Source organism: Astyanax mexicanus, chromosome 16 (assembly GCF_023375975.1).
Source record: "Astyanax mexicanus isolate ESR-SI-001 chromosome 16, AstMex3_surface, whole genome shotgun sequence".
NCBI classification, from domain to species: Eukaryota; Metazoa; Chordata; class Actinopteri; order Characiformes; family Acestrorhamphidae; genus Astyanax; species Astyanax mexicanus.
The window spans coordinates 5618933-5631984 of record NC_064423.1 but is presented as its reverse complement, the minus strand read 5'-3'; the positions used below and the strand labels follow the sequence as shown (position 1 = coordinate 5631984).

General features: G+C 37.2%; 1 protein-coding gene across 5 annotated transcripts in view; it reads right to left on the bottom strand.

The window, feature by feature from the left end:
• Positions 1-13052, bottom strand: part of diaph3 (diaphanous-related formin 3) — a 557032-nt gene that overhangs the window by 512211 nt on the left and 31769 nt on the right. For all 5 annotated transcript variants that reach the window (XM_049465746.1, XM_049465747.1, XM_049465749.1 and 2 more), the window contains one exon: positions 1498-1671. In XM_049465746.1, coding sequence (XP_049321703.1) covers positions 1498-1671 — 174 coding nt within the window. The remainder of the gene's footprint in view (positions 1-1497; positions 1672-13052) is intronic.

Here is a 13052-nt window from a genome sequence, read left to right as displayed (position 1 = left end):
TGTGTTATAATTACTAACCCATAACAATGTCTCATTAAAAGTGGGAAAACATAAGCATTATTTTATATAATTAACCGCAAAGGTGTTAATTTCAAGATATTATAAAGGTCACTGGATTAACAGAATGTGTGCGATGTTAGTCAGGCTACACTGCTGTTGGGCAATATCTCCTTTTGCGATTCCGTGGAACATTCTCCAAATACTTCCCCACTATAAGGTGAAGGTAAAGTGTCATCAAGCAGAATCACAATTGATCCACAGTCAGACTTTAAAAAGCAGAACATTTCAACAAAATGGGCCAAAAGTGGAGCGGAGAACGTGAGAAAGAGTCTCTCTTATGTTACTTATTAACATAAAACACTGGAATTCATGTTTGAGAGTTCATTCTCTACTTTTTAATCAAGGTCTTTTTATTATTATTTTTTAATAAACATATAATTGAACACAACATACATTCTCTGTCCCTCTCACTGTTTCCCCCCAACCCTCAGACCTGCTTCAGTCCATTTTCACATATTTACAGTCCACAAATATAACAAAGGGCTTTTTAAATATCGCGCCACTCCAACATCATACGCTAACAATTAAAGGACACAATTAATTAGATAAATCTATGCAGCCAACTTCACTATATACAGCTCTTGGAAAAAAAAATAAGAGTGCACTTGAAAATGATGAGTTTCTTTGATTTTACCAAAATGAAAACCTCTCGAGTCAGGAGTGGCATTAAGTTATCTAAAAGCAGTGTGTAAGACTGGGTGAGGAGAACATGCCAAGATGCATGAAAACGTATTAGTTATTTCAACAAATATGAATTTCTGAACTTTTAAAACTTTATGAATATGAACTTGTTTTCTTTGCATTATTTGAGGTCTGAAAGCTCTGCATCTTTGTTATTTCAGCCATTTCTCATTTACTGCAAATACACGCTCTAAATTACAATATTTTTATGTGGAATTTGGGAGAAATGTTGCCCGTAGTTTATAGAATGAAAATAGTGCTCATTTCACTCAAATGTAAACCTATAAATAGTAAAATCAGAGAAACTGATTCAGAAACTGAAGTGGTCTCTTATTTTTTCCAGTTGTATGTCAAAAAATGTTGCAATATTGTATAAAATGTCTGAAGAGATCCTTGAAGAGAGTATCTTATCTTTTCCAACTTGAGGTTTTGTGCAACTTCATTTATCCACTGAGAAAAAGTAGGGGGAAAATGACCCGTCCATCTGATATCCATCAATATCAGCCTTCTTGCTAACATGCTACTTTTAAGATTGCTTAATTGGGTGCAGCAATTCCGAATATTGCTGTGAATAGGTTCTTTACTTTTTAAAATGTATGTCTCAACAAACCAAGCTGTGAAAACACCACAAAGTACATACAACTGTTTTTTCTTCTCAACTGTACACTGTCAATGTCAATGAAGTGCAACTTTCTGCAGATTCACTCAAACAATACATCACACAGCACATCACGTCATTTGAGCCTTCAGGCTTACCATCATCTTTTCGAAGAGGGCGAGAATCTCCTTCTCTGAGGTGATCTTGGATGAAAGCTCTTCAAACTCCAAGGAGGAGGGCCCGTCGGTGGGGGAGGGGTACTTGGCCACATGGGCAAGGTTTGGCCGCTCCTTTTTACTACCTGGGATACGGATACTCGCAAACCTGTCCAGCTAAAAACAAGAAGAAAACACAAACATGTCACTCTTCCATTTTCAAAGCAAAGTTTTTTCTCACACATGATACCCTGCATGAAGCAAAACCCTGGAGAAACCTTTTACAGTGATGGTAAAGCTGTTGTTACACTGAACAAGGAGCATGGAAAATTCATCACTGTGTTTTAAACACATTATGTTCAATGGGATGAATCACGCATATAAATATTTTATGGTAAATGAAGTCTGCCAGATGCACAGGGTCTGTTTTTAACTTGTGTGTCTTTAGTCTAAGTGTGGCCATTTGGAGAGCAATGGGTCTGCCTGATGGCTATTTTCAACATGTTTCCCAAGTGCGCTCTAATTACCGTATTTTTCGCACTATAAGGCACACTTAAAATCCTTTAATTTCCCCAAAAATCGACATTGTGCACATTATATATATAAATTCTACCAGTCAGGTTTGTAATGAGCAGGAAAGCCACTCCACTAAAGTACAGCGTTTTATTTTACTTGTATAGTTTAGTTCTCCAGCACAGAGACTCAAGACTGGGGCAATATTAGTATTAGCTGCTTGCTGCGCTAAAGCTAAAGCTAGCTAATGTCACCCTGGGTTACCAGAACACTCAGGGTTACTCAGTTTAGCGCTCTCGAGCTAGCCTTCGTGGAAATCTGGAAATCTAAGCTTACTGTAGATAAATGGAAGTGCTTTACTCAACCAAATAAACAGTTTTCAGGAGAGAAGTCTGTGTAGATTATTATCTAGTGCTCGTTTGACTTTAAATAATGCGCCTTATAATCCAGTGCACCTATTAGTGCGAAAAATACGCATACCTGTCAAGTTTTAGATTTAAAAATAAGGGATATTTTCCTCTGTCCGCTTAAAGCTGTCCCACCAGCCCAACGAAGGTTCAGTATCCCTTACATTTTAAGACACGTTTACAAAAAAATCTAAAATAACCACCTGTGAACCACTTACACACTACAATTAGATTATCAGAATCTGAAATGTTGTGGACATTCCTACATATGACATTCTTTTAATACTGCCAAATTAAAAATCCTTTTCTAGATATTTAAAAAAGTTAAGATTTCATGTATTTTTTGCCATAAATGCACTCTTTTATATTATATATTTTTTTATTTATTTAATAGATTTAAAATTGAACAAAGGGTGCACAAATTCTGCAAAATGACTGTAGGTGACCGAAAAATAGTATTATGAGCCTTTACTAAAAGGACATGGACCAGATATATTCCATCAGTAAAAATTTGTCCTAAGTGGCCTACACAATTAATAATTTTTAATTAATACTTCTTTCTTTTGATTACTCAACCCCTGATCAGTTCAGTTAATTTCGGTCCTCTCCACATTTCTAGTTAAACTGAGTCACAAGCTGTAATCTTTTTATTTTAAAAGGTTTAATCTGTGTGTTTTATTTCGGAGACGAGTATTTTTAAGCAGCTATCAGAAAAATTTCATCACAGTTTACATGATTAGCTTACCCTTACCTTTCTTTAAAAAAAAATCGCTGAATATCCAGATATGTTTTAACATCAGCAGCTCCGACTAGCTGCCTGAACTCACAGCGACTAGGGGCTTCACCACACTGACTCTCCTTTGCAAGCTGATTGGCTGTTTCTCCTGAAAGGCGGGACTTTCTCTTTGAACCGGCTCCACGATTGGTTAAGAGACACAGCGCGGTCAGTGCCCTGTCTCCTCAATAATATATATTTTTTAATCTTAATATAATACGGGAAATTTACGGGAAAATACTAATACGGGAGGACGGCGGGAAAGAGGAGTAAATTACGGTAGTTTCCCGGCCAAAACGGGAGACTTGACAGGTATGAAATACGGTACTAATAATAACCAGGTTTTGAGTATGAAGTATGTAGTATAGATAAAAATGTGAAAGCTGAGTACATAAAAATATCCAAGATACATATTTAAGACAAATCCGGACTAGAGTATAGTTACAATGTGCACTACTCACCCAACACTAAATAAAGTGCAGCCAATGTTGATGCAAAGGCACCAATAGAACTTGCTGTTTTTTTTTGGCAATAGCTACGTTTAATTACTTAATATTAGTACAAAACTGCTTAGCAAGTTAATAGTGCAGGTTCGTCAGGTTAGTACATAAAATATTAAGATTATAATACTGGCTATAACTGTATTAGAGTGGAGTATGCAATTGAGATGCAGCCCATTTCTGAACACACATTGTAGAGCATCAATCTCACAACTTGCCACGATCCATTATGAAAAGGTAAGCACGGACTCAGGTAAATTTGTAGCCTCTGAAGTGCTCCCTCCAACAAGCCAGTACACAAATGCAAACCCTCCCCTCACTAGAAGGAGAGTGCCTTCCCCTGTTTAAACCAGCCAACCCAGCAAGCCCTGTTTATACTGCATAAGTAGTTGTTACTTGTGTGACTCGCATGTGTGTTGTGTTTTTCTCTTTCTGCAACCGCGTAAGGATTGCATGAACGTGAGTGGTGAGTGAAGCTGATACCTTCTTCAGCTGATACCTTAAAAAAAAAAAACTTAAGGATGTCTTTAAAAAAAAAAAAAAAAGAATAACCACTTTGGCCTGAAAAGTCCTTTATTTAACACTGCTCTAATGTAACCACATTAGCAATGACGTAATTAAATGTTATTAATGTTAAGTGTTCCTCTAGCCAAACTATGATGCAAAGAGGTCTCCCTTGCAAAACCTCAGAACGTCCTAAAGAATTTAGCATTTTCTCTCTTTTTTTTATTTAATTTACTGTTAAAGTCAACTTCAAACAAAGTTCTAGGAAATCCTAAATCATTCGGGATGTTTCAGCTGGCATGTTTGACACAGAGCCAGAGCATCTGCAGTGTCCCTGCAACCCTGCATTGATTTATACTGAGGGGGGTGGGCGCCCGCATCACATACATAATGATTTCCTAATTGGATTAGATTTGTCAGGGAGCTGTTTGCTCTCTCTTTCCCCCAGTGGCGGCTGCAGGGAGTTAGGGATTGAGATGTCATTGCGAGGTGATAAGGTAGGAGGTTCATTTTCAGGTGTTTGGCCCTTCCTTTCTAGGGAGGGTAAATTACAAACGCTTATCTTCAAGGATTTTTTATTATCTTTTTTTTTTCTTTTAAACAGAGGCCACCCATTGTGCATTATCTCACTAAGGAAGAGTTTTGAGCTCAGATAATCAGCAGTGACAGTGATGAGAAATTAATTAAAGACATTTGAAGAAGCACAGACGAGAGCGAGGGCGGGAGCTTTCCGCTAGTGTGCGGAGAGCAAGGGCTGGGGAACACTGCGTCACTCTGCGTCTGATACCAGACGACACCATCGTCAGTCTAATTTGGTTTGCAGCTGCCCTAAAGCACATATCACAACTTTGACTGATGGCACTGATCAGTTTAATCACAGTGTTTCGTCCCCAGTGGAGGACGGAGGCAGTTTGCTATTCAGTCCTCGTAACTGGAGGATAGATAAATAAATATGGGGAGCTGGCACCGTGATAAAAACAGCAGACATCATACCACACCTGACATGGGCTGAGCCAGGTGACAAAGTGCTTTCAGGGTTGTTTAGGTGTTTATGCGGCTGCAGCTCACTCACAACTCACTCACAATATCCCTCTCTTTTTCCCTCTCTCTTTTTCCCTCTCAGACAGAAAGAGAGCCTAGCCTTTGATGCTATTACTAATGGCTCCATTCCCTTCATTCCTCCCCCATTCCCTCCATCAGCCACCTCTTAAGTAATTCTCTGCTGCCCTCACCTTCAAAAACACATCTCTACATCTCTACCATATTCAACCATCCCTTGCATCCCTTGCCGCATTCCCTAGAAATCCTCTCCATTATTTCAGAACATCAAAACAAACCCGGAAACACAATGCAACACTGAACTTACTTCAAACAAACAAACAAACAAAAACAATGTACCCATCCATCTAGTCCTGGATTTAGCCACCATAGCCAAAGATTAACATTCAGTCTATTCATCTTCCAGTCTTGTACTGACTTCGTATTTATCTGCACGACCAGCCCAGCCAAGCCACCTGTCGGAGACCAAATCTTTGGCTCAAGAGTGTGTGCGCTCCAACGAAGCCCAACACATAATAATGCTGATTAACTTATTCTAGTGTCTGCTCTCCCCCGAGCATCAAGACACTGCGTGAATCAATACCACCAACCCAACACAAACAAAAACACACTCGCATGCCAATCGATTCTTATACCATGGCAGGAGCAAACACATCTTTTGAGAAAATAAGAAAATAAGAGAAAAACAAAGAACGAGAGACGCAGAATTGAGGCAGAAAGAGGGTTCTGTGGTTTCAGGATTAAAGATGAGAAGATTGTGGACGCGAAAGCTGATTAAGAGGCAAATTAGCAAGAGCAAGAGTGGAAAGAGAAGGATGAAGACGAGTGCACTGCTAACCAACGCCAATGGTGCTGCCTATTCTAGCAGCACAGGTGAGAAACGGCCATTGAGCTCCATCGATAAGCAGACCTGGTGCTGCTTGAATTAACTGGCTCATCTGCCGGCTGACCCATCATCCCATACTCGCAATATTTCATTACCGCAGCTACTGCTTCAGGATACAGGTACAAATGGCGAAGCCTGATACCAGGTATAGCCAAGTTTAATAAACTTCTCCACAGAGTGTAAAGTTCCAGCAGTCTACGCTTAATTCAGTGTCTGTCTGCTCGATGTCTCCCTCTTGCAGAACAGTTCCTGCTATAATTAAGTAGTCACCCTGGCTTATTTCTAAGCCATTCCAGCCTACAAATTTATTTCAACACGAAATGAGTTCAGGTATGCCCTCACGCTGACACTTTTTCCACTCGGTTCCAGCATTTTTATTGAATTTCATCTCTGTGCTTTCAGGCTTATTCTGCGAATCTGCTTTATCCAGGGCCTTCAATCTGGCTGAAGTTTTTATCTCTTCCTATAATGAACAGATGAATCGATGAGAATGTTGAGATCTGCCTTGTTCTCTATCACAGCAACAGAAGAATGCTGGAAGTAGTAAATTTTACATTCAGATGGTCAAGAGTGTAGTCAACAACAGGGGTTTCCAATCTTATCCACAAAGGGCTGGTGTGGCTGCTGAGCGGGGTGTAAGAAAATATTGATATATTGAAGTACCACACTATTTTGTTTTGCAATACTATATATTTTTTACTATATTTAAAGACTTTTGTCAGACCGTGAATCATTTAGTGTTGTTTTTAAACCACCACTAGATACCGACCACTAGATAGCAGTGCCGTACTCTGTCCGTAGGTACCAGTGCTTTAATAATAATAAAAAAAAAAGTATTTTACAAATATAATGGAGTTTTTGAATTCTATGACAATTTTCTAAAAATGAAAAAAATATTTGATCACCTAATACTTACAGTATTGCAATATATTGAATCATAACCTCTGAATTGTGATGTGTCTAATAGTTTGTGCTAAAACACAGCCTGGGTAGCTGCAGGTTTTCATTCTAAACAACCAATAGCACATCTGACTCCACTTATTCAATGAATTAGTCAGTCATCACTGATATCATTGCTGAATTTATCTTCTGCTTGGCTTTAATGAAAACCTGCTACCAGCTCTCATGCCAGTTTTACACTACACGACTGGTTGTTCTGAAGTTGCAAGTCCTTAAGTTGTTGAGACTTTCACACTACACGACTGATAAGCAACACGGGGTCACAAATTACACGATTTCTCGCTGTGAGAAATCACGACTCACCTAGCTGCTCTCCAGAAACACATTTATCAAGAGAACACACAAGAACTAAACACACACAAACTAGATAACTTTATACAGGAGAATACGCACTTAAAGTGAGTCCAACATGAATGGGTTCCTATGAAGCAACTGAGCAAAATCAGAGCTTATAAATGTCTGATTAGTTTTACAATTAAATAGTTCTGTGTTGAGAACATGAATACATATCAAATGTGTCAGCACGGCAGACATAATTATCATTTTAAACTTGTTCTAAGCCCTTGAAACAAGCTCTATCTGTATCTATAATTCCATTGGCTCTATGTAGCCGCTGCTCCTGACTCCCAGTCGCAGACTGGGTCAGATATCTAGCATGCCAAATATTTGCCAGGAGTCTGTGAATGGTCGTCGATCAGTTGGCGACAACTTGGCGAGTGTCTTTTAGTACTTCACACTACAGAAATGAATGAGCGCCAAGAGATCCCAGAGTTTTTTTTTTTTTTTTCCCAACGATCAACTGAAAAACTGAGCTAAAATCGTGTTGTATGAACCTGGCATTATCAGATAAGGCTAGACACACAACCCCATCCACTAGAACATTGACCAATCATATCTGGGCTATAATATGAACATATACAGTATAAGCTATGTACAATGTGCCAATGATTTCAAATAATGCTAATCTTTGGTGGTAAAATTTGATCGTAAGCAACACATTTTCAATTGAATCCACCACAGACTTGAGAACTACAGTTTATGACATCTCTGCCCTGTACTGGCTCCATTTTTAAACTTATCTCAGTCATTGTGAAAGGCAAAGTTAATTTCAATTGAACATTATCTACACAAAAACAAAAACTATTATTCAATGAACAGATTAATAATTTAATAACATGGCGCACTGTTTTAATCAATTTTTAATGACAACACTAATTGCAGCTACTATAAGCCTGTTGGAAACGCTTGAATTCCACACCTGATGACTGTAGATTGCACAGACAGGCTGAGTTTGTTTTTATGTCTACTGCACAGCTATACATATTTTCAACTAATTCTATTTGAGTTAGCAGACTAGCACTGCTGCTGGAAAAATGCTTGCTGACAGACACTTGTTTTTAAGTTAAAAGTAACGAAATATCACTACCCCTTTTCCACCGTTCTAACTGCTATCCAATAATACACCATAAACCAACCTTGGAGCTATAATAGAGATGCCAAAACCTAGTCCTTGAGATGTACTAGCCTTCAGAGTTCAGATCCAGCACACACAGAGATGCCACACAGATACACAAGTTACTCATACAAAGAAACTTGGGAAGGCCATCGAGATCTAAATCATGTGTGTTGAATTAGAGTTGGAGCTACACTCAGCAGGATGACGGAGAGGACCAGGACTGAGCAAATCTGGGCTATATTAGAGAAAATATAAATTATATAAAAACATTTAAATAAAATAAATAAATTATATAAAATAAAAATTGCTGTTGTATGTAGACAATGGTTACAATCATACTAAGACATGCCATATCAGACATAATCCTGTGCAGTTCTCTGATTGAGTAAAATAACCAGCAGAGTGTAGAGTAATTCTTTTATGTTTACTGTTAAATATACAGCTCTGGAAATAAAATGAGACCATTTCAGTTTCTGAATCAGTTTCTCTGAATTTTGCTATTTATAAGTTTATGTTTGAGCAAAATGAACATTTTTGTTTTATTGTATAAACTACAGACAACATTTCTCCCAAATTCCAAATTAAAATATTGTCATTTAGAGAATGTATTTGCATAAAATGAGAAATGGCTGAAATAAAGTTTTAAGAGTTCAGAAATCAATATTTGGTGGAATATCCATGGTTTTTAATCACAGTTTTCATGCATCTTGGCCTCCACCAGTCTTACACACTGCTTTTGGATAGCTTTATTCCACGCATGGTGCAACAAAAATAAAGCAGTTTAGTTTGGTTTGATGGCTTGTGATCATCCATCTTCCTCTTGATTATATTCCAGAGGTTTTAATCCAGTAAAATCAAAGAAATTATATGATATGGCACACCTAACTGAGATATTAAAAAAAAAAACAAGAATGAAAACAGATCTGCAACAGAAGTCAATTATCCAGAATGTCATTATACTAATAATAATGCACTTCATATATCTCCATATTTCCAGGATTAAAGTAAAATAAATAATACGGGACAGATATAATCTGTCTCTAGTAGATTTATAACAGGAAAGAAGAACAGTGTGAATTTTTCTTTTGCTAAAAACAGCAAAAAAAAAAAGTAATATCGTAAAGTAATATCGTTCATCATATTCAAAAATCTTGGCGATATTACTACATACAATACAATATGGCACACCCCCACATCATGCAATCGTAGAAATCTAATAGTAATATCCACATATAGGTGTTAATGTTCTGAGAACATATCAGAACCCCACAGCTAGACTCACCACACTATGTGTTTCGGCCAGTAGTCTGCAAAATTACACCTTATTCTACAGTATCTCAATTGCCTAAGGTCCTGCACATCATCTCATTTCCAGACTTGTGCAGGGTGTTTCAAAACAATCATTTTTGAATTGCTCCACAATAAGCTCTCCTACACTGAACGTGACTGCCCAGGGCTGAACAGTGCAACCGTTCCCACTGCATTTCTGATTCTGTGATTTGACAAACATCAGTGCCATCACTGCACAAGACATGTGCAATATTTTGCATTAACAGGACAGTTGTGTGGGAAAGCAGTGTATTGTAGGCAATAAAGTAGGCCTGTCACGATAACATTTTTTGTGTGAACGATATGTCTCAAAATTATTGCAATAAACGATATTGTTTGCAATTTAAGACCACTAAATGGCACTAATATAGTGATAACCTAATATCATAAAAAAAGAATTACACCCACCAAGACAATAAACTTTCCCTTTCTGTTCACACACCTAATTTTGGAACCCGAAAAGTTCCAAGCTTGAACCAAAGTAGCTTATAGCAGGTTCAACATATATATACGTATACACATTGCGAAGTGCAGAGGCCGGCGAAGCACGGGTCTGCCCCACACCATGACATGCAGCCCCAGTCTGTCCCAGCTGGCTTGCGTTGGACCAGCATAAAGACCCTGCCTCAGCCTTCACTCGAGAGATATGCTGACATTAAGAGGAATGCTGACACAGAATGAACCTAAGAGACACTAAAGTTAAGAAACTAGAGCGACACTGGGCCATTTCTATGTTTTTTTTTTAGTTAGTTTTGGGTGTCGATTGGGGGCATTTTTTCAAATAAAGGTACAATTTGAGTTTATTCACTCCCTGTATCTGTGGTCTCTCTGTGCTTCCGCATTACCACAATGGGCAAGATCACGATTATTAAAATTATTGAGGTCATGTCCATGTATTGAACGATAAGTCGATAATGTAATTATTGTGACAGGCCTACAATAAAGAATTTGTTTCAAACTAATATTTGCCCATTGGCCCAATAACATTTAAATCCCAGCTTAGAAAAAATAGTCCGGTGTGCAACAGCCTTTACACTGTTAGGCAATAAAAAAACTACAAAATAATTGCACAATTTGCTGGAATTAATTGCAATCTATCAAAATGTTCCTTCTTAACACTGAAACCTTTAATAATGGGTATTTCAATGGAAAATAAGGAAAACAATTTAACTTAACACAAAAGAATTTAACTTGTATTTTATAGACTTAATCTGAATACGAAATATGAATATTTCAGTTGAAATAAAAAGTAATTTACCTTAAGAACTCAACAGTAGTGACAGCATGTTTACATTGGTAAATAAAAACTGCTAATAGATTACTACACTAGACCATGAGTAGGATTGGGGCAATATATTGATATATCACGATATACTGCACCATTCAATTGCATCGCAGTGATATATGATGTTTAAAATATCAATAATCTGCAGTTTGGAGCACCAATGTTTATAAGACTGTAAAATTTGCCCCTTACTTTGACTTACTAAAATTATTGCTTCATTGCTCTAATTGGTGGTGCTAAAATCAAATGAAAATGGTATATCACAGCGCACTCAGAAGAAAGCACAGGGACTCTGTTCTGATACATCAGCTCACAGATGCAGCCTTGTGCTGATCCACATCACCCTAGGAGTGACGAGGGGAAAGAGCGCCAGCTACTGTACCCACTCAGAGAGAGCAAAGCCAATTGTGCTCTTTCGGGACTCCAGCAGCTGATGGCAAGCTACATAATCGGGATTCGAACCAGAAATCTCCTAATCATAGTGGCAGATCTTTGAACTGCTGGACAACTCTGAGCCCTATTTAGAGTATTTCATACTTTGCAATAACTCATATGCTGTAAAGTATCGTAAATAATTGTCCAGCAATATATCTTAAATTACAGCACAAATGATTTCATTGTTATCGAGGGCAAGTATTAAGATAATATTGGATCGTGAGATGCCCTGTTATTCTCAGTAAAAAAAAAAAAAGAGCTAATTAAGGGTAAACCTTAACTTGCTGAGTTAGGAAGTAACATTAACATTAATTGATTTCGTTATTTAAAAACAACATTTAAACCCCCCTAAAAATTCACTAGACATAGAGACCTGCTTAGAATGTACACAAGCAGTGCGCACATGCAGTACTCTAGTCATGTTGAACCACTTTATTTAATTCAGTACCATGTTCCTTATTACTGGCTTCCCCTACCATTTTTGTTTATGAATGATGTGTGTGTGAGAGAATACAGAACTAGGAGTCTGTGTGTCACAGACAGCGTGTGCATTAATGAACACAGGAACGGATGTCTTCGTGTCTGCACAAATTGAATTGTGAGTTACTGTGCAGCCAAGCCATTGATGAGCTGCTTGTATGTCCAGAAACACTCTGATTCTGCTTTATGTTCTGGAACTGGTTCAATATTCTGGAGTCAACTAGCTCTGTGCACTCCACTCCAAATCATATTTATTTTAAATTTTTAAATTATATAATTCTGTAGATGTTCAACAACAAACCTAACAGCAAATATTGAATGTAAAGATGGTTAGGACATAACATTTTAAATAAAGTTATTTACTTAATATTATATTATCACATATAGACAAATAGTATAAATAAAGTAGACCGCTGTGTGAATCAAATAAATTCTAAGACCCAACTACTAGGTAGCAGTGCGTACTTTTCTTTTGCTTAGATTTTCTTTATATGATTGTGTGTTTACTGTAATACATATTTCATTGATACATAGGCAATTTTTCATCTTTTAATGAACCTCATGTATCACAAAATTAGCACTTTCCGACATAGTAGCGTTGGCCATTCAGTTTTGGTTCAGTATTGGGGTAATATGTCTGATTTAGCAAACAAATGAAAATGCATTTTTAATAGACCCCACAATTTGCTGTGTTAAATCACAATTAATAAAAAAAATTACATTTTTCCAACTTAATAAAGTAACTTTTAATGACAAATATTTAAATGCAAAACAAAAAGAAATATATATGCCAGCGACAAAATGGGATTTTATTTATATTTTAATATGTTTCTTTAGTTAAATATTTTTAAACTTTGAACTTTGATTGTAATCACTAAATAAAAAAGCCAATACATCATCAGGCTTAAAAATATATTAATCTAGCAAAATGAAACAACCGGAAGAAACAAATACAATATTAGACTTTTC